This window comes from Rhinolophus sinicus, linkage group LG01 (assembly GCF_036562045.2).
Source record: "Rhinolophus sinicus isolate RSC01 linkage group LG01, ASM3656204v1, whole genome shotgun sequence".
Classification (NCBI taxonomy): Eukaryota; Metazoa; Chordata; class Mammalia; order Chiroptera; family Rhinolophidae; genus Rhinolophus; species Rhinolophus sinicus.
In genome coordinates this window covers 9,513,698-9,536,898 of record NC_133751.1, presented here as the reverse complement: position 1 = coordinate 9,536,898, position 23,201 = coordinate 9,513,698, and the positions used below count along the sequence as shown (strand labels likewise).

The 23,201-nt window shown below is 42.9% G+C and overlaps 1 protein-coding gene across 1 annotated transcript; it reads right to left on the bottom strand.

Moving 5' to 3' along the window:
• ATP5PO (ATP synthase peripheral stalk subunit OSCP) lies at positions 1–8,411 on the bottom strand. The gene is made up of 7 exons (XM_019730248.2): positions 8,302–8,411; positions 7,004–7,054; positions 5,911–6,021; positions 3,431–3,560; positions 2,577–2,689; positions 488–574; positions 1–189 (listed from the first exon to the last, which is right to left on the bottom strand). The coding sequence occupies exons 1-7, from the start codon at positions 8,335–8,337 to the stop codon at positions 76–78; spliced, it is 642 nt and encodes a 213-aa protein (XP_019585807.1). The 5' UTR covers positions 8,338–8,411; the 3' UTR covers positions 1–75.
• Positions 8,412–23,201: the final 14,790 nt, after the last annotated feature.

Below are 23,201 nucleotides of genomic sequence, written 5' to 3'. Positions count from 1 at the left end.
TTCTGTTCAGGAAGCATTTTATTGTTGCTCCAAGTTGAAGAATTTTCCCTGACAGAAAATCAATTACTTTCACTTTCAGAAAACCTCCCGCATAACCCTACTCAGCTTCTGAATCTTGGTTTTTGCAGACATATCAACATATTTCTCTCCAATACGGATAATCATTCCACCCATGATTGATGGATCAGTCTAGGAAAGAAAATAAGTTGGATGTATGAAAACACATTGACATTTCACTAATTAAATGGAAAGATGAAAAAGTGCTCTGAAAAGTCTATGTGCCACATCAATTTAAGACATTATAATTACATCTAGAAAAAGGCAGCAGTCAAATTGTAAATGGAATCAGTAATCATTTAAACTGAGAACATAAAATTTCTACCATAGGTAAATTAGTGGGTAATCGGATTTAATTTTTCACTATTTGTAACCATTTTAAGTGTCAAATTAACCCGAGGAAACATACCATACACAATTAAAAACCTACCTTAACTTCCAATTTCAGTATCTGATTTTTACTTAGGAAGCTCTGCAGCACCGTTTTTAATTCAGAAAGAGTGGCCTCATCTAAAGGCTAAAAAGGGACAAAACCATCTTTTAAACCTGAGATAAAGCAAAACAGAACCTTCCCATCATAAAAGGAAAGGGGAAAACAAGCAGGCACACACCACCAGACAGGCCTCCTGAAGTCCTGTGTTAAACACCCGCGGGCCCACCCAGGGTGATCAACAGCCACTCATCAGAACACCTAGGGGCGCCCTGGCGGTTCACTCCCTCCCGTCTCTGCTCCAGTCCTAGCAAAGCTCTTAGGAATGGTTGAGGGGAAACAATCCTGACCTTTATGCCTGAGGATGCAGGCCTCTGCCCTGTGCAGCCCTGGTGGGCGCGGCGTGAGCCTATTATTTTCTTGGATGATAAGCCGCAGTGTAACCTGGTTCTATGATCGTTTAGGATCCATGGTTACCAGGGGCTCTGGCACGCCACCCCACTCAGTGAAACTCCTCGAGGGGGCCCGGGCAGCTGGCTGGCTCCTGAAGTCTGTACTGCTCTGTAATCTGTTCATACTGAGCAAGCACCCCAACATCCAGCCCCCTCTTGCCCCAGCTCTTACTCCTGGTTAGGTGACAATGGAAAAGGCCTTTTACCTGTCACAAATCCTACCTCCTTACCCACTCATCCAAGAGCCCAAAGGTAACAAAAAACCCTTAACATCTTTGCAAAATCTAACAGTATCTTTTGGGGGGTAGGGCAGGTAAGTTTATCGGTGTTCAATCAAAACTTGTTTACTGGGACTCTTGAGGTTAGAGAACTCTATCTGCCCACCTTCCATTGAGATGTGCACTGAGGGCCAGCCCTTCTGCACCCACAACCTCGTTTCATCTGGACAACCTTGGGAGGCCAACTATTATGCCCATTTCACATATGCGACAACTGAGGTTCAGAGTGGTTAAGAAACCCACCAAAGGTCTCACCAGCAAGTGAGGACTAGCGCCAATATTTGAAATCAGTCTATTTCTAAAGTCTATGCCCTTTGTCACTAATCAAAGGTATACTTTTTTTTTAAAACAGTGGAAACTCATTTACCGAGGAGTTTCAACATCAAAAGCATTAGTATTGGTTCTAAAAAACTTTCACAAAATTCAGTAACCTTTAAAAAACCCACGTCCTTGTAATCACTGAAGAACGACCTGTACGCGCACTCGCCGAGGTCAGCGTGACCGCCGGAGCTCTGTAACACAGTGGGCACTGCGACCCCCAAGCTGGCAGGACTCTCTGCGAGGTAGGTGCTAAAATGGCGCTTTAAAATTGTGCTCTCCCAGGGAGGTAGAGTATCTTTTAGACACTAGACCTGTCAGTCTCCACAAGGTCAGGCACTGTACAGCCCAGGGAAACCCACCTCGCTCCACTGATACTCAGGCCCCACAGACCGTTTTCCTAAATTGACAGAACTCCAGTAGGAAGAAAATATTTAAGAACAAAATTAATCCTGGGGAGGGAGTGTAGCTTATGAACATGGACTGCTGACAGAGGGGCCTGTATTCAAATCCTGCTTCACTTTTTGTGATCTAGGGCAAGCAACTTAATTTCCCTGGGCATATTTCCTCATCTGTATTATAATTATACTTCACATAGGCCTTTCATAATAAAAAAATACATTACAAAGAACCCAGCAAATGGTGGCTCCCTTCAGCACGTCAATAAGATCAAAGGGCCTATCCACCCTACCCTTCCCCATTCACCACTACCCAAGTTTGGGAACTAGTTTCAGTCAACCATTAAATATAGTATTTACAAAATAACTCGAACCTGTAATGGATCATGAACCACTATTTCCTAACGCATTTTAAGCCAATCTACAGTCCTTACGAATAATCACTGGTCAGGGAGGCACTAATAAGATACACACTGGCCCTTCCAAAGGGGAAGTTCCCAGAAGCTGGTATAAGAACGAAGTGCCAAGTGCCAAGTCACCTTTCCCAATTTCTTGATTTCACCTTGTTCCCCCCTGCCCCACCCCGCCAAATGCGATGCATAAAATGCCAAGGCCAGTGCAGCAGTAACAACCCTTTACTTACAGATGCGGTGGTAACTGAGCAAGGTACTTCCCCACGGTGCACGCTCATTATGGTAGAAAAGGCGGAAATGACTCCAGGGGTATTGTTCAGGCGACCATTTTCAGCAAGCAAATCTGGAAGTGAAGGTGTTTCAGTAACACAAACTCACTTAAAATGGGTTATCACTGAGCTATTATATTCATCTCAAAAGAAAGCTTAATTTTCTATATTCAATGTCTTTTAAGAATGTGAATGGAGAAGATGCAACTTGTTATTTAAAAAGTATATTCAATTTTTTTTTTTTTTTTAAAAGACTGCACCGACAAGCATTAAGGCAGTAAGGGGGTGTGTCTTACACAGATCTGCAGCAGATTCTTGATCACAGCTTGCAGTCTGATTTTCATATTTATGTCACAGATTTCAATGTTAGGCTACGAATTACCAAATTAACATACTAGCTATATTCTAAAATGATGACATGAGTACATTTTCTTTGGAACTTGTGTTCTGAGTTGACCACGGGATTTGAAAAGCAATCCAAGTGTACCAAAGAATGTGACTGTCTGCAAGGGCAGAGGGACACAGCCACTGGCTACAAACCATTTTCTTGGTATGAATCCCATTGGTTGCCTCCATGGATTGAAACTCCTGACCTGCGATCAGACATTCTTACATCTCAGGATCTTTAGACAGTGCTCCTCAAACTTTAATGTTCACGTGGGCAGCTGGGGAAGATGCAGATTCTGACTGAGGAGGCTGGCGCGGGCCTGAGAGTCGTCACTGCCAAAGGGCAGTGATGCCGCCGCTCCTGGTTCACGGACCACACTTCTAGTAGCAAAAATCTCAGACTTCGGTGAAAAAGAGCCAATACTTACTCATCAGGTTGGATGTGAGGGGAGAAAACTTCTCTTTTGCGGTCATGTCATTTAGGCTCTTCACTTTAACGGAACGCTTTATATAGGGATTCATAATTGAGGCAGCCATTTTGGGTTCCTTCAAGAGTTGCTAAAAGTGCCAAAAAAAAAATCTCTTAAGCTCTTTAGAGAACAAACGATCCTAGCGGCCATATACATACTTTCTTATGAATCACCTATTTCATGAATTAAATTAGCCCTGTGAAAGCACAGATGAAGTTTACAATCAAATAATGTCTTCTACCTTTAAGAATCCACCCCACCATGATTTTGCACAGGATACAATAATTTCTGCAGAATTGTGCACGACTCTAGTTCTTCACATACTGAGAAGATGCCAGTGATGCCCACACTCAAGTGCAGACCTCAGAAGGTCCTGTGACTGCAGAGGCCTCCTTGCCATCGCCCAGGAGGGGGCCCCCCAGTCTCAGGCTGATCCTGGTTCTGTCCTGGCTCCAGAGCTGCGGAGAACCAACCTAACCCTGCGACAGACCTCTGGTGTTTCCAGGGCAGCCTCCATCAGTCTGGGAGGGAATGTGGACAAGAAAGAGGAGTGCAACGGCCACAAGAGACCACTCTGTCTCCATGGTGCTAAATCAATGTCTGGATTCAGTGACCCAGGGCAGCTTCCAGCACTTTGCTCCCCTTTAGCATTAGGCCAGAGTTCCAACAAGCCAAGGGTGTTAGCACGTGGGCGTCTTTCAGTTACGTGTGTCTATTAGCCTTTCCGTTACTCTTAGCACCTTCTCCCAGGCTCCTGGCCACCACTGTCTCTGATCCAGGCTGCTTGTCCTACACTGCCATTTAATGCAAAAACCGCAACTTGAGTGGCCTCATAGAAACACGTTTCCCCCACAAAATGCTGGCTTATGCAAATTAAAAGCGTTCTGCAGTTTGGGTTCCCAACGGACAGTTAGCGACACCTATGTAGCATCACTTTTCTGTAGGTGCCAAAAAATTGCTACTCTTCATTTATACAGAGTTTTTAGGTAACTGCCTCCCTTCTATGTCTCCACGTCTTAACTGACTTCTAGGTTTTAGTCAAACCCCATTCTAATGTTCACAAGCCAGGTCATTCTCTCCATTGCGAATACCACTGTTCAGGTTTAAAATGGGCACAAATGACAAGTAGTGGGCAACAGTTATCACCTCCCAAAATACCTGTGTGACATCCTGTCTGCTCTTGCTACCCGCCTCCGCCCCCCCAGCCCCTCGAGTGTCTCCAACAGTTAGACTGTTGGCTCTGTGAGGATTGTAAGAGTTGATCACAACACAGGAAAGCATTAGCTGTAAGCATTACCTGCGGAGGTAACTGGATGAAGGAAGAGACAAGTAGTTAAAACGACTGTCTATCAGGACAGAAGTCCCAATAAAAACTCAAAATACAGATGAACAAAACATGTATTACTTTATACAACTAGTCTGTGAGGTTTTTTCCCCAAATCGTAAGATTAAAAAAAAAATTCTTTAGAAGTATGTGGATTAAAAAATACAAGAACTTCTTAAAACATAAAATCAAAAGAGCACAACTTTGTCTGGAGAGAGTACGTACTGGACTGTTTCCCTCTTCGTCTTTAACGCAGAACGCATTGCCAGAGGTGGCAGCTAGAAAGTGGGAGGACGAGGGGATGCAAGAAAATGCGTACAAACTTGTTAACTAGAAAATTCAGTGAAGATTACAGCAGAGATTCTCCTATTTAAGTTATAGAGTAGGCTTGTGTTAAGTCAGTTCATTTACTCTTCTTTTCATGTTAAAAAAAAAAAGGAACGCTCCCTGCAGTCTCCCGGTCTGTCTTCGTCAGTCTGTCCTCAGTATGGAGCACATACATCTTTACTAATTTTGCTGCCTTGCACGCTCTGCTCATTCCCCCTCACATCTTGGGAATAAAGTAATGAAAACCAAGGAAAGGCTTCCTAAGGAAAATAAATTCCCAGTAAGATAAAATCATTATAAACTATAAATACTATTTTGGAAATACCTGGAATACAAGCATAGATTTTCAATGGTGACTTTTTTTTTTTTTTTTTTTTTAAGGAGGGTGCAGCTCACAGTGGCCCATGTGGGATCGAACCAGCAACCTTGGTGTTATTAGCACCACGCTGTAACCAACCGAGCTAACCGGCCACCCCCAATGGTGAATTCTTAATTTTCTTTTGAAATGGCAATTTTTCTTAAATTACCATCTCATATTTCTACTTCTTCTCTTAGCCTGAAATCTTAGTTCGTAATATCAATAGCCTTATGTTATCTGTTTGTACCTATTATACAATAGATTCAGAATAATACCCAGTATGATTACTATCAACATGATTAAAGAAAACAGATTTCTTTTTTCGTTATTCTTTTTCTCTGAGGATACACCTCAGAGAAAAGGGATGCATAATCAAAACACTAAAGGAAAATAATATAAAAAGGGAACTTAATAAGGAAAGCTACTTACTGCGACTCTCAACAATTCCTTTTCTACTTGTTCCAGTTTATTCTGCTTAGACGCAGCAGAATACAGAGCAGTGGCATAACGACCTTCGATACCATATATCTGAACAGGTGGCTTTGAAAACAAGGGTGGGGTAGGGGCGGAAGAAAAAAGGAATATCAGTCAAGACAATAGTATACAGTCAACAGGCGGATTAAATATTTACAATTTAAAAAACACATCTTTTATAACACAAAGAAAATTCAAATGTGTCATCAAAGAGCTCTCCTGAATGGCAATTCTCAAACAAATTAAGAAATATTTCCTTGGCCAAGTCACTCCATCTTTGAGCTTTCAATTCTTCATCAAGGGCCTTAGGAAACTGATGTCTAACATCCCTTTCAGCTCTAACTACCTATGATTCAATGAAATTAATTTTGAGATAAGCTTACGCTTCCTTTGAATGCAATACTATTCAGTTCTAAGTCCAGGAGGTTTTTAAACATGTTAGAGCCAGGAAAACAGGCATTTGTGAAACATATACAAGCATACTTTTATACATCTCATAGTAATACTATAAATTTTCCTTACAGAACCTCCTCATCAATATTCAGTTTAGAGGAGCCCTTCAGCAATTTATAAGTGCCTGATGCTTGAATTGTTTTTCACAATAAACTACAGGCCTTTTCCTATATACTGCCGTCAGTGCATGACTACACATGCTTAGTGGTGCTGTATGGTTGTAGTGCAATGCCTAGGCTTTGAATTAGAAAGATTTAGTTCCAGTCCAGCTCTAAGACCAAGCTGAGCAGCCTTGGGCAACTTTTCCCCAGTCTCGGTTTCCTCCTTTGTAAACTGGGAAGGCTAGCTACTTCCCATTACCATTACATGGTTTTAAAAAATTCTCATATTTAAAGGTTATGTATGGGCCTGTCGCACAGCAGGCATTCAACACTATTTCATTCCCTGCCCCCCACCGCATCACATTTTGGGACCCACAAATCGTGCAGCCAAGGTTTAGGTAGTAACTATACAAAAGTCCATGCCCTAGCGGTACTGCTGTTTGACTCATACACATTCATCTGCTTTCCGATTACAACAGAATAAGTTGACCTACCCTCACAAGCTTGGTAAATGGCCTGACCACAGATGTACTGAAGCATCGCACCTTTAAAAAAATAAAGTAGAGCAAACAAGATTACTTGAAGGATTTCTTTACTTAAACCAATAACAAGAAATTTTCAATTTCACTTTTAAATGGTTAGTTTCTTACGTATGTTTCTTTGTATCATCACATAGATTACATGAGGGAGAGCTGTTCTTTATTGCTTAGGAGTAAATATCCCTGCTGAGAATCACCCCAAGGTGCTTGGAAAATCGCCTTCCCACTAACTTCCTACTATGCTATGAACAGGCTGCAGCTAGCTCACCAGGATGAGAGACAACACTAATTTTGATGAAATATGTATTTAAAAAAAATTTAGTAAGATTCTTGCCATTTGTATTACTACCCTTTAGCAGGACTTTAATAAAAAGTGGGAGGATTCCAGTCATGATTTCCAAGAGACAGATCTTGTTAGAATCCAAATGCTATGTGCAAATAAAGATTAACCCTTGAGCACTGCAGCCGAGTTTAACACGAGAATAGGCCCCAGTTCCGAGAGATGGTATCTCATCTATCTAGGAACAGAGCTGGAATCCGTAGTTCAAAAAGCACCTGCAAGGGCACAGGCCTCCTTCAAATAACCCCAGCTCTGCAGTGTACTGTATAGCAAAACTGGTTGTGAGGATTAAAAGCCTGTTTAACACTATGGAAAAGAGTTACCTAAGCTGTCAGACGTCATGATATTTAAAGCACTGTGTTAATATGCACTATAAAGCGCACACATTTTCTTTCTAACTCCATTTTCTGCGTGACTCTGGGTTCGAACCTCAGTTCTACCGCTTACTCGCTGAGCAGCCAAAGACGAATCCTTTAAACTTTTTTTGTCTCATTTCCCTTATAAAAAATGTGCGATGTGCTTTACAAATATTCTTTAGCATTACTAGTGACCCCTGACAGGTTTGATTAGAACGACAAAGAAAGATGATTGGAGGTGGACCGTGTCCTTTATTCGCAATCCAGGGAAGCCGGGACCCCATCGCCTGTGACCCTCAAGCCTGCAGGTTCTCGGAGCTGTGCTCAGAGGACACCAAGGTCAGGCACGCGCAGCCCCGTGCCCACTGCCCCGTGGACGTCCGGGAGCGGGGAAGCAGGGCCGCCCAAGCCTCCTTGCGTCGCCCCCAATCGCCGGGCCCCATGACCCTGAACGGCGGCCACGCTCCCCCAGCTGTCGCACTGTTGCTCTAGGAGTCTGGTATGGGTCACCCCAGGAAAGAGCCTCCCTCTGGCTTTCAGGACCTCCATTCTCTCACCTGCCGGGAGAACCCGGACACTGCTGGGGCTGCCATCTTCTCCCGGGCGACTGTAGGTCAAACCCGAGTTGGAAGAGAGACGCAAGGGCGCACGCGTGCGTCAGCGTAGCCCTTCAGCCCGCTGGGAAATGTAGGCGTAGGTCGTTACAACGCATGCGCAGAGACCTCCCTTAGGCTGGGAGTTGTAGTCCTTAGAAGAGGGTACCAAAGTACGGGGCTGGGGTGGGGATAGTGGGCTCTGGACCTGAAAATGCAATCCTTCAGTAGTTGATTAAGCGGTCCTTACTGTAAAATGGATTTATTGTCCCTAGTTACAAAATTTCCTTGTAGGCAAATATGGTGGCATTTGTTCCATTTCACATTCCTTACCGGCATGATTAGCATTTTAACCCCTTCTTCCAACTAAGCCAATATATCAAGCGCTTATTAAACAAACGAACCTCACAGCTCCAGCAGCGGATACAGCGTGCCCAGTACCTGGGACATGACTGCCCCTTCATCCCTCCCCGCCCGCGTCCCTTCTCACCTGAGTGCAGCAATTATCTGTTAGATTGGGGTTTGAGTGTGACATTGAAACCGAGAACCCAGCACTAGCCTTGGCCAATTTCTCAGCATTCATAAAAACCACCTGTTTTCAAACTATTAACCCCTAAATGGAGCTTACTCTAATTTTCTCTTCTGTACGGAATAGAATTGGCTGGCGGAGCAAGGGGTTGACCTCCTTGGTTGCAATAATGGAGTCCTGTGGTCAATTAAAAAAGTTTTTTTTTTCTGCTCAGATCTATTATAGGAACACAGAACAATTCATTAATTCACCCTTTTAGAGTGCCGTTTTCTCATCATTACAAAAAACTTGTAAAAATGCAGAACATAGAAGGAATATAATTGCCTTCTTTTCAACCACCCAGAGGCAGCCGTTGTCAATATTTTTTCAAGCAGTAGCCACAACTGCCCAGGCTTGAATCCCAGTCCTTTCAGTGACCTTGGCCCAATTATATAACTTCTCTGAGCCTCACTTTTTTCTTATCTATAAAACGGGTATTAAACATAATAGTCCTGTCTTATAAATTGTTAGGAAAAATAGGAGATTAATATATATGTAAAGTATTTAGAAGAATTGCCTGATAGAACGGCACTCAATAATCTTAGTTCTTTATTTTATGTTTGTTTTTATTACATAGGAGTATACAGATTCACAATCTGTATGTAATTTAGTATGTTGCCTTTTTCCTTAATACAAGAGGAAAAAGGATACTAAATTACATATGGCTTGTGAATACATGCTTACAATATAATATAAGCATATTTCCAAGTTATATAATTTTCATAAGCATTGAGGAAAGAGTGAAGATAGGAAATATATAAAATGGGGTCACAAGCTGCTACAATTGTTAACATTATGAAGGTTAAGCCCTGAGGAAAGGCCCCATTCATGTTCTAACTAGCCTGGGAACTTACATTTTTAAGAAACTTTCCAGTCTTGTGTCAATACTTGGATATGCATCTGGACCTCCAGATAGAACTCAAATTGCCCCCCAATGGACTCACATATACATCTATCTGATATCTATTATCCAGACCACTGGATGTGACCAGACCTCCTGGTGCCCATTTTCTGGACCAATGGCATCCCTCATCCTGACTGACTGCCCTCTGACTGGTAACCACCCTGGATCAATCCTAAGACTAACAATGCAGGACTGATAATTCTCAAGAGCATGCTTTTTTACTATAAGACTTTTTAACACTTCTCTCTTCTTTGGAACACTTCTGGGTTTTTGCCTAGCTGTGTTTCCAGTTTGCAAACTCTAAGACCCTTGAATAAATCTCTATCGTTTATTTCTAGCAAAGTCTCCAGACTATTTCTTTTTAAATTAGTTTCAGGTGTATAAAGCAACATAATAGTTAGACATTTAAACCCCTCATAAAGTGATAACCCACCCCACAAACTACTACCTTTCTGACATGTTATATAGCTGTTACAATACCATTGACTATCTTCCCTAGATTGTGACTATAAAATGCTTATATATTTAGTTATAGTTGACATTCAATATTATTCTACTTCAGCTTCAGCTGTATAGCACATGGGAAACAGCCTATGACGTGATCCCCCTGATAAGTCCAGTGCCCATCTGGCACCTTACATGATATTTACAACATTGTTGATTATATTCCCCATACTGTATTAACTGCCAATTTGTATTTCTTAATACCTTCACCTTCTTCATCCTGCCCCAAACCCCCTTCCCATCTATCACACTGACAGATCTAGTACCTATCTGGCAGGATACCTAGTGATTTCAATATTATTGACTATATTCCTTATGCTATACACTTCATCCCCATGACTACTGTATAACACCCAATTTGTACTTCTTGATCCCTTTCCTTTTCACCCATCCTTTACCCCCCTCCCATCTTAAAGAAGTCTCTAGGATTCCTTATAATACTGGTTTGGTGGTGATCAACTCTTTCAGCTTTTTCTTGTCTGGGAAGGTCCTTATCTGTCCTTCAATTTTAAATGACAGCTTTGCTGGGTAGAGCAATCTTGGTTGCATGCCATTGCTTTTCATCTCTTGGAATATTCCTGCCAATTCCTTCTTGCCTGCAAAGTTTCTGTTGAGAAATTACCTGCCAGTCTTATGGGGGCTCCCATGTAGGTAACTAACTGCTTTTCTCTTGCTGCTTTTAAGTTTCTCTCTTTGTCTTTAACATTTGGCATTTTAATTATGATGTGTCTTGGTGTGGGCCTCTTTGGGTTTATCTTGTTTGGGACTCTCTGTGCTTTGTGGGCTTGTATATCTATTTCCTTCACCAGGTTAGGGACGTTTTCTGTCATTATTTCTTTAAATAGTTTCCAGTTCCTTGCTCTTGCTCTTATCCTTCTGATACCCCTATAACGTGGCAGAAGATAATGTGGCAGAGGCCCCTTAAACTCCTCAATTTTTTGAATTCTTTTTTCTTTTTGCTATTCTGATTGGGTGTTTTCTGCTACATTATCTTCTACATCTGTGGTTGGCTCCTCTGCTTCATCTCATCTACTGTTGATTCCTTGCAATATATTCTTCATTTCTGTTATTGGATTCTTTATTTCTGATTGGTTCTTTTTCATGTTTTCCATCACCATTTTTATGCTTCCTATCTCTCTGTTGAAGTTCTCCCTGAGATCACTGAGCATCCTTATAACCACTGTTTGGAACTCTGCATCTTGTAGATTGCTTATCTCCATTTCGTTTAGTTATTTTTCTGGAGCTTTGTTCTGTTTTTTTTATTTGGGACATGTTTCTTTGTCTCCCCATTTTGGCTGCCTCCCTGTGTTTGTTTCTATGTATTAGGTAGAGCTGCCATGTCTTCTGAGCTTAGTAGAGTGGCCTCATTTAGTAGGTGTGCTGTGGGGTTCAGTGGTACAGTCTTTCTGGTCACCTGAGCCATGCACTCCAGGTATGTCCCTTGTGTGGGTTGTGTGTGCCCTCCTCTTGTAGTTGAGCCTTGGTTGGTCATTGCACATCAATTGGAGGGACTGACCTTTGGGCTCACTGGTTGTGAGGACTGGCCTTGACTTCAGTGGAAGAGTTTTTGTGCAGGGGCTGATCCTACAGAGCAGGATCTGCCTGAGCAGGACTCTGGTGCCTGCCCAATCCACCCCTTGCTTATGTCGTACATGGAGGAAGCTGGGTAAGGCTCCAGCTCATTTTTAAGCTGGCCACTAGGGGCGTCAGCCCCAGGACAACCGTGGAGGGGATCTGCTGTAGGTCAAGTTCAGCCACAGCCCATGCCCCACCTGGAGCCACCTGACAGGCGCCACAGAGAACTCCACAGATGGCTGCCACCCTTGCGGTGCTTGGAAGCGCCTTGAGAGGCCAAGCTGCAAATCAAGGCCAGGTGCCTCTAGTGCCGGCTTAGGGCTGCTCAGCCAGAGGCACAGGACATGCTCAAGCCAGATGCTCCTTGTCTGGGTTCAGTGAACCTTTGAGAGACCCTAGGAAAGTCTGCAGCTTGAGCCAAGGTGGGCAGTCTGCTTGAAAAAGCCAATGGAAGCGGCCTGGGTGTGCCCAAAAGTTGGGCGGGGCGGGGTCTCCAATTGAATTGCCCGGGCGCACAGAAGGAATGGCAGAGACTCAGATATGGCAGCCTCCTGTGTTCACGCCCCAGGAAGGGGGAAGGTTCAGCAAAGAAACAATGGCCTCTACCAGCTCGTTTGTCCAGGAGAAAGTCACTTCTGCAGGCCCCATCCCAAGCCAGACAACTCAGTTCCCCTGCCCCAGCGTTGAAACTCAGAGCAAGTGATGCTGTTGGTGGGTAAGTCCACATGGTCTCTTTAAGAGGAACACTTGTGAGTGCAGCCGCACGCAGTCTCACTTAGTCACAATCTTTGCTGGTTTTCACAACCAGAAGTTATGGGGACTTCTCTCCCTGGCACTGGAACCCTGGGGTGAGGTGGGGCTGGGATCTCTTGCTCCTCTGGGGGATGGTGCGGGGGCCTCCACAGCCGAGACATCCCTCCTGATTTTTAATGGTTACACATGGGTGTGGGACCAGCCTGTTTTGTGTCTCTGCCCTTCCTACTAGTCTGGTGGTGGCTTCTTCTGTGTGTCCTAAGTTGAAAGGCTTCAGTTCAGCTTTATTTTAGGCAATTCTCAATAATGGTTGTTTTGTAGATTCATTGTAATTTTGATGTGGTGTTGAGAGAAATTAAGCATAGCGTTTACCTATTGCACCATCTCGGTTGTTTCTTCCATACTCTTTTTTTAAAGATTTTATTGGGGAAGGGGAACAGGACTTTATTGGGGAACAGTGTGTACTTCCAGGACTTTTTTCCAAGTCAAGTTGTTGTCCTTTCAATCTTAGTTGTGGAGGGTGCTGTTCAGCTTCAAGTTGTCTTTTCAGTCTTAGTTGTGGAGGGCACAGCTCAGCTCCAGGTCCAGTTGCCGTTGCTAGTTGCAGGGGGCGCTGCCCACCATCCCTTGCGGGACTCGAGGAGTTGAACTGGCAAACTTGTGGTTGAGAGCCCACTGGCCCATGTAGGAATCGAACCGGCAGCCTTCGGAGTTAGGAGCACGGAGTCTAACCGCCTGAGCCAGCGGGCCGGCCCCTCTTCCATACTCTTTTTGAGTTCGTTTGACAACATAATTTTAACGGCTGCAGAATAACCCATCAATTGGAGAGTTTGTAACTTCATTCAATAATTTTTTTTAACATAATTCAGATGTTTTCCATTTTTTTGGCCATGTTAAACAACACTGCATTTTCTGAGCATCTTTAGGCACAAACTTTCCTTTATACTTAGGATAACTTCCAAACAGATTTCCAGAATGGGCACAACTTGATGACAGGGTGTGAGCATTTTAAAAGTCTTCAATGCATGAGGCCATGCTGTTTTTCAAAAGTTTAAACCAATTTACACTTTCACTAGCAGCACATAAGAAACCTTGTTTCACTTCACTCTGCTAACTTGTTTCAAACAAGTCTAACAGAAAGTATATTCATTACACAACACATTTTACACCTATTATGTGCAGGCATCCCTGAAGGTACAGAAGGTACAAGACAAAGGGTTTGTCTTCACAGACCTTACATTCTATGTGAAACCAAATCACAAAACCCACGTTTCCTAATGTGTGGGTGTTAATAGATGTATAATAATACAAATACAAAGTTCTGGAACCAAATACACTTGGAAAACTCTAGACACTATGTTTGCATTGATAAGTAATTATAGGTAAACTGTCCAATTGCAAAGAAGCCGGGTGATGCCCCCTATTTTGTTTGTGTTTACCCCCCATTCCACTTCAGCCCGTTACGTTTCACCAACATACTAGTTTGTGGCCAAGTTTTAGGGTTTATTAAGTTGTTGCACGTATGGTATATGGTTTCATTTTTATTTTGAGTCTCAGGACAATTCTAAGATGTAGTCTGGCACTCCCCCATCTTATAGGTGGTGAAACTTCTCAGATCTTGTTTAGGCATCTCATCTAGGAAATGGCAGTTGCGGGTCTCAGGATAAATTTCTGGGCATGGGATTTTGATGCTGGTGGATGCTGCTTTCATCTTGGTGATTTGGACAATTGGAGGAACACAGAAGGAGCCTGATGGCTCTGCAGTGAAACCTCCTTTCCGCCTGCTCTGGGATTCCTGGGCACCTGCTGAAATCTCACTGCAGGCAAAGCACTGCAATGACAGGCCAGGGCCCCACATGCAAACTCACGAGGACCAGCTGGCAGCAATTTCCCAGCTGTGTGACCCTCATACCTCCTGCTATGCAAGAACAGAGAATTTGGGAAGGAATAGTCACATAAGGTTGCCGGTTTGACTCCTCGACTCCTGCAAGGGATGGTGGGCTCTGCCCCCTGCAACAAAGATTGAACACAGCCCCTTGAGCTGAGCTGCCTCCTGGATGGCTCAGTTGGTTGGACCACGGGCTCTCAACCACAAGGTTCCCAGTTCGACTCCCGCAAGGGATGGTGGGCTGTGCCCCCTGCAACTAGCAATGGCAACTAGAGCTGAGCTGCGCCCTCCACAGCTAAGACTGAAAGGACAACAACTTGAAGCTGAATGGCACCCTCCACAATTAAGATTGGAAGGACAACAACTTGACTTGGAAAAAAAGTCCTGGAAGTACACACTGTTCCCCAATAAAGTCCTGTTCCCCTCCCCTTCCCCAATAAAATTAGAAAAAAAGAAAAAAGCAAATGTTTCTCACTGTCATATTTTCTCTACAAAGCACTATATGTCTGCATGGAAAACAGCAGTGTGGTGTCATGAGACCCTCAACTGCATATGTTTTAAAAAGTGAAGTGACTTGACCCAGAAAGAACCCCTCTAAATCCAGGAATCTCAATGAAGGTTAATGTACAAATTGTTCACTGCACTTTCTTTAAAACAGCGAAAAATTGGAAACAAATGTCTGATGGTAAGAAAATGGTTTTAAAAATGGCACATTGTGCAGCCATAACAATGAGATTTGCAAAAAGTATTTCATGATGTAGAAAAAATATTTAATGACACTGAAGAAAAAAGCTACAACCTACATTCTGTATTTTTCTACAATGAGCATGTGGCACAAGTATAATCAGAAAAATAAAAGATGCCACGATCCTGTCACTTAACTACTGTGCCCCATAAAGGAGAGAACCATTCTCTCTAGTTTCTGATAATACTCAGCTTCTGACATGAAGGCCAATTGCTTCAGGTTGATGAGTTCCAGGAAGAATCAGCCTCCAAAATTAGACAAGAGGACCTCCAAGCTTTCTTCCCAAGATAAGCTTCAACGCAGACTCCACCAGCCTGGAGGATATTTTCTTTTTCATTTTTTAAAATTAAATTTGTTGGGGTAACAATTGGTTTAAAAACATGATACAAATTTCAGGCATACAACATTATAATACGACATCTGTATACTTTATTGTGTACTTACTGTCCAGTCTAGTCTCCTTCCATCACTATGAATTTACACCCTTTACCCTCTTCATTCCCCACCCCCACCGCCTTCCCTCCCTGGTAACCACCATACTGTTGTCTGTATCTAGGAGTTTGTTTTGTTTGTTCATTTGTTGCTTTCTGTTTTATATCCCACGTGAATGAAATCATATGGTTCTTGTCCTTTCTCTGACTTATTTCACTTAGCATAATAGTCTTAAGATCCATCCTTGTTGTTGCAAATGGCACTATTTCCTCTTTTTATGGCTGAATAATATCCCATTGTATATAGGTGTCCCATCTTCTTTATCTAATCATCTGTTGAAGGACACTTAGGTTGTTTCCATGTCTTGTCTTTTGTGAATAATGTGAATAATGTGAATTTGTGAATAATTCATAAATATATCTTTATGAATAAGTGTTTCCAAAATTTTCAGGTAGATGCCCAGAAGAGGGATTGCTGGGTAGATGGTAGCTCCATTCTTAATTTTTTTAGGAACCTCCATATTGTTTTCCGTAGTGGCTACACCAATATACATTCACACCGGCAGTGTGCAAGGGTTCCCTTTTCCTGGAGAATATTTTCTTTAGCTTTGCAGAATACATACTACAGATGGTAACTTCAGAGCAAATTGTAGTAATAAGGTTTTCCCAACACATTTTGTTATCTCGAAAGGACCTGGGAAATGTTTGCATTATTCATGTATTTCTCTTGGAGTGAATTCTACATGAATTTTCTGTTCTTTTCTCCGCCAAGTTTATTTTGAGAAGTGTACATGGATCCTTTAAAAAAGACGGAGCCAATTGCTGTCTCAGGGCCACAGGCTGGCTGCCCCGATTTACAACTGCGTTGTAGCTTATTTTTTCGTTTAACCTTAAGAACAGGTAAATGACTCTGGCAGCTTTGTACACAGGTCTTGGTGGCATTTCCCTGTTAAAAGGGGTTTTAGGGCAGTGCCGTCCGTCAGCATTGGCCCCTGGGCTGGAACTGATCAAGCTTTGAACAAGAAACAGCGTTTAAGAAAATGGGCAAGGGGATTCCAGGTACTGTGACCATATGACTTTAAACCTAGGATTTGGTACATCTGTTACAGAGGAAAAGAGTGAATAAAACACATAACAAATGGCTTGGTGGGTTTTTGTTTGTTTGTTTGTCTTTGGAGAAAGCTGCGTTAGGAGGGTCTGCAGCATTGAGCTGGGATTTGGAAGGTGACAGAGGGAGCACCTGGCACTGTGGGAACTGGTCACCCACCCCAGGCACTGGCCTCTTCCCTCCCCTTCTCCTCCAGCCCTGCAGGTTGTACTCACCTTGAAACATTCACCACCTCAGCGCTCAAGGTCACTCCTCGCGCTCAGCCTGGTCCAGGTCGCTGAAGGATGCGCTTGACACCAGGGGGAGCCATCTCCCCACGCTGTAAACAGCCTCTGGCCTCGGAATTAATTTCTTTCTAGAGCTTTCGCTGTGCAGTTCTCCGTGTTGGTGCTCACACATGCAAGTAAGAATCAGAGTATTGTGAGATTGGTAAACAGAATGGTCTCTGAGAGACGCTCCAATCCAGGTTCCTTGAGTTTCAAGGTATAGTTTCTTGTTCCTGTCGCACAGCCTCAGTGCCGAAGCCTTTCTCTTAGAGCCTCTAGGAACTCCCCCTCCTAACGTTCTTTCCACTCCACACTGGCCCCCTCAGCCCTCACCTTTCCCACAGCAACCCAGCTTTTGGTCACCACGGCCACATTTGGGCATTGCCTCCAAGGCTCCACAGGAAAATGCGCCTGGGTTGGAGCACACCTCAGACTTCCTAATCAAAGTGCTGCTTCTTTCTGGATTTGGGGCAGTTCTGGGAAAAGTTACTCCATAAAGTGGGTTCCCTATTCTTGGGAGATGGTCATAACGAGCAAGTCATAAATGCAGAATATTCTTATGTTTGTTGATTTGATAAAAATGTTGGCTCTAAAGTGAGAGGAACAGTGAACACAGTGAACAGTACATCTGGTGCCTTTTCCGATGTAATGAAGCGTTCTGCAGCTCCTGTGTACTCGCTTCTATTTGCTGGCCCTGTCCAGGCCTTGGGGTTGGGGGGCGGGGTGTCCTCTGTCGCTGGGATTTGGTGGTTATCCATTGTTCCTGCAGAGATGAGCCAGGCTCTTTAGCCTCACAGCCCGGGTTGGAATCCTAGCTCTGCCACTCACCAGCTGTGAGGCTTGGGTGAGTCTCCTAACCTCTGTGCCTCAGTTTCCTCACCTGGAGAATAGAGATAGGAACTTAATGCCTGTAAAGCATTTAGCACAGTGTTGGCAAGGAGTCCGTGCAGGAAAACCAGCTGTTACCCTCCTGCTCAAGACAGTTGGTCCCTCTATGTACAGAGGCAAGATGAACATAAACCTGGATCAGTCTTCATTATAGAATTTTAATTCTGACTTTCATCCCCTCCTTGGGCTGTGGCTCAGAATGTACCACAGGGCTTCATCATGTCTTCTGAAAGCTGGGAAATGGTTATTGTCAAAAGCAGCCCCACTTTAAGGAACTTGCCTCCAGGTGGAAAGGCCCCAGTCAGAAGTGGGTCTCTTCACCTGGGACTTAACCAGGGAAGACAGACTAGTGGTTTCAGAACAATCAGCTCTCAGGATATAATGGTAAACAAGCAAGCACTGAGCACTGTTTACTTAAAAAGTGTGTGTATGTGTGGGGGGGGGCTAGTGTATATATTTGGTGCAAATAAAAATGTGAGAACAGTAGAGGCTTTGTAGGAGTTGGGTGTGAAAAAGGAAATTACATGGTAAAATAAAAAAGGAAATTATACATTTTTTTCCTTCACATAATTATTTAGCTGTAGTAAAAGCGAAAGCAAAAGTCAGGGCAAGGAAGCCTTCCCAGAACTCCGGTGGGCACTGGCGCATTTGGAGTTTGAAATGCCCAGCGGAGTGAAGTATTCTTCCTGGACCCCACAGTGGGATGCACCGCCCAAGAAATTGTTGAGAAAACGTGATGGCAGATCAATGCTTTCGTTGTTTTTGCTTAGTGAAGATGCACACAGAGAGGAACGCTGGCTTTGAGGTCAGGCTGGGGCCGTTTGGGGCGATGCAGGTTAGTACAAGGAAGATGGCGGAGGACAGAAGATGCGAGGCCCTGGTCGCAGCTGACCTCTGGGAGCAGAGAGGCTGGGAATGGAGTCAGCGAGGTGACTTGAAAATAAAGGAGGCTTTTTCCAGCCCCAAGTTTAAAGGCAGCCACAGTTTCGGTAGCAAATGAATTAATGTGACCTTGCTGATGGCCCCTGTGACCCAAAAGGAGTAAGCAATACTGAAGCTTTTCATTTTGCTGAGTACCTCCTGGGGAAGATTGGGCTGTGACATATTTCTGTGCATAGAATTACAAGGCTGGATAAAAGCACTATCTATTTTGAGTTTTTAAGCAATGAAGGAATTATTTAATGGGGTGGTGTTTGGAGACTATGGCAAAATGTGCAGGAAAACAGAGTAGTTCAGACCATTGAGGACTGTACCCTACTTCATTCATTCAATCATTCAGGCGTTAATTTATTTAGCAAACTTTGGCTGCATGTTAGAGATCATGATAGATGCTCCAGGGAATGAAAGCAATTGAGACTGACCCTGCTTTCAAGGAGCTGTTGCCAGGTTCCCTTTAAATCAGTTTTTAACTTTTTAGAATCACCTTTGCTCTCTATTCAAGGAGAATATTGATGTGGGTATTCATCTAAAAATCAGACTAAATAAATTGCACATCGTTTTACAAACTCCGGACTTCCTTTAATTTATAAATCTTCAAATTATAGGAATTACTTCTGTATCCAAGCCCAGAAGAGACAGCACGTTCGTTCCTCCCGTCATAGCTTGTCAACTAATTGAAACAGCTAAGGGAAAGAAGTGATACAAATAAATCGTCCAGTAGGCAAAGCATCACTCTATAGTTCTCAAAGTGGCTGTTTATCAGACATGAAGTTGGTGGCTCTCAGTGGCCCTGGGTGAAACGGGCCCACTTGTGAGGATGACAGGAGGACCAGTTTCTTTCCTCTTGTGATCTGTGCCCGCTGGAATCAATGGAGTTTATGTGACACAGGTTTGCTGACGTTCTTGAGGCATGGAAAATTTCCTTATTCGTGTTCCGACTCCAAAGGTTTCCTGAGAACATTCTGGAAGTAGTCTTTCCTGGGTAATAGCCATCAGTCCTAGCTGCTGATTGACGTCAAGTTGTGGGACTTCAAAACTACACGTGTCCCCTGAAGACCTACGAATTAGAATCTGCATGTGCATTTCACTTTCTAATTAATCATTGAGCTTGAATGTTCAATGATTGGGTAGGGATTAAATAAATCATAGTATATGTATGATGGAATACTATACTGCCATTTACAATTATGGTGAGGAAGAATTTGCTGAGCTGAGAAAATATTCATAATGCATTTCTAAGTGAAGAAAGGCAGACTCAGAGGAGTATCCAGTGTATGATATGATGATATTTTTGTTAAGTAATCACATACTTATATGCGTCACACAAAAAGCCAGAAGGAGCCACACAAACATGTCAATGGTGGTAACCTCTGAGTAGTGATTTTTGTTTGTCTTTTCCTTGGTGCTTTTCTCTGTTTTCTAAAGTTTTGCACATCAGTCCTATATTGCTTTTATACCGAGGAAAAATTCTCTCATAAATGTTACCATTAAATATCCCCTTCCATAACCACACAATGAGGAGGAACAAAGAAGCTAAACACACATGGCTGCTCCATCCATCCATCCATCCATCCATCCATCCATCCATCCACGATTTTTATTTAGCCTTTAAAAGTTTTTCCATTAATTAGATTTAGGCTTTTATTTTCTCTATTTATTAGGAAAAAAAAAAAGCCACTTTGTGCTTTGCATTGACAATTGTAGGCACTCGGCCTGCAGAGGCTCAGTTTTCTTAAGCCCCATGCTGTGATTCTTACACTTCAGCACGCAAAGGAGGCTGTGAGGTTTCATGAAGTAGCTCTGGGTGGGGCCTGGGAATTTCCTGTTTTAAACAAGCGACCTAATGTGGTTCTGACACAGAGGATTTGGTACCACTCTTTGAGAACCTGTGAGGAGTGGGCATTTGAGTTTAAATAGCTTGAAGTCTAAAGATGATGAAAAGTGATGGAATGTGACCCCAGGATGTCCCTGGATCCATGAGCCTTCGTTGAACTGTCTTATTTTAGAATGTGACATGTCTAAATGGGATGACAATCAAAATATACCCAGCCAGCTTGCCAGTATCCTTGAAGGTCATTAAATGTGGCAAACACCTTCCTTCCTTAAGGATAGTCAGAGAGCAATAGCACAAGAAATAATAATAATTCTAACAGCAGTCACCACTTGCTAAGGCGTTAGTGCATGCCAGGAACTCATCTAAGCTCTTTATGTTCATTTATTCATTTAATCCTCTCAACACCCCACAGGTTAGCTACAGACAAAAATCATCCCCATTTTACAGATGAGGAAACTGAGGTTTAGAGAGGTTAATTAACATACCCATGATTACATGGTTAGTCAGTTGGCTTGTCCCCAAAGACTCTGAGCTCAGATACTATATTTTCCAGCCCCAAACTCTACCAGTGGTCATTGTGCAACCTCTACATGTGAGGTTGCCTCCAGGGCTCAAGAATATTGACCAGTGCCAGGCAGCTTGCTCCTTGGTGGCCCTGGTTGAATGTTTTCTGATGTGAAATTATTATTTAACTTCAACCTTCTAAAACTGTGCCCTTCATGGTCCCAGCTAGTACAAAGTTAAAAAAACTTGATAAAATGCATGAAGCACAGCCAGCAGCATATTTCCAAATAACGTTGTAAGCCAGGCAGCGTTCTCTCGAAACACACATTCTTGGGAGCAAAGCAGTTAAGAGAACGTCCACCAAAATCTGTAGATGAGGGTGTCCGTTGCACCAGGCAAAGCTGGGGATTTCAGGAGTTTGGGCAGCGGCAGTGGGCATGGCTGGGGGAGGGCTTCAGTGAATTTGGGTAGTGAAAATGATGCAGGAAAATTTACTACAGTTTTTGCTCAGTAACAAAATTCATGTTTGAAACAAAACCTATCTTCTACCCTAGCCCCAGGCATGTTTTTTTTTATTCTTTTTATGTAATACTATGATATGTTATTATTTTTATTTCAATTTTTTATTTTATTGAGCCATGATTCATATACCATAAAATTCATGTACCCTTTTAAAATGTACATTTCAATGGTTTTTAGTATATTCACCAGCTTGTGCAACTGTCACCACTATCTAATTCAATAACATTTTCATCAAGTCAGAAAGAAACTCCATACCCGTTACCATTCTTCATTCTCTCCTCCCCACAGATCCTGGCAAATTATAATGATTTTTAATGGTTACATCTTTTCCCTTCAATTAGATTACAAGAGACCATGGAACTCATCACTTTTTCTGGTACAAAGTAGGTGCTTAAGTAAGTGTTATTTCTTGGTGGTAAAGGTCTCAACCTTAAGACTCTCCACTTTTTTCCTGGTCTGTATGGTAATTTTTAAATTTTATTAAATGACTGGAAGGAGGAAACCTACGTTTTTTTTTACCCCCGTCTCCTCCCATTTAGGAAGACCTGAACTCAGAGGTGTCGTGTCAACCAGATAAATGTTTTATTGGCCTTATTTTAAATTCAGTTTGATTTAGGAAAAGGCAAAGACATCTTGGGTCTCATACTGTAACAAAACACTGACAGTTCAGTGATATTTCATGTTTTTCCAGCTCATAAAAATACAGTGGGGAACTTAACAGCTTGGACTCTGCAACAGGAGAAGTAATGCTGAAACTCTGATAAACATGGGTCTGACTAGGTTGTTTACAGAGTGACAAGCAGGTCACACATAGGCTGAGACGTGGCTGCCGTCATGCCTGGGAATCTACAAACTCAGTTCCCTCTCATTGGCAGAACATGAAAGCTGAAGATAATCCCCTAATCCTGTGGCATTTTTTAATCCACGGAATGGGCTTTGCAGCTCAAAATTTTTCACTTGAAGTCACCCACGCTTTGGAGATACAAATATTCTGTTTGCTCCTGCAGTATCTATGGAAAAGCTCGTCAGCATGAACGTCTGCTGTGGTTACTGCAGATGAAGACAGTTTGGGCACTGTCAAGGAGTGGTCATACTCCCTACAATCCCAGCTTCCACTTCTTTTGAAATTCAAATAGCGGGAACACACGTTGACAGCTTTGATTCTGACAAACAAGAGTATACGATTCAGTGCACTGCTGCAAAGTGGAACCAACCCAACTGTCTGTCCTGGATGAACAGATAAACAACATGTGGCATAGCTAGACAGTGGAATATTATTCAGCCATGAAAAGGAACAAAGTACTGACACACACTGCCAAATGGGTAGACCTTGAAAATAGCGTAAAAGAAGCTAACCACAAAAGGCCACAGATTGTATGATTCCATTTATATGAAATGTCCACAAAGGCAAATCCATAGAGACAGAAAGCAGATT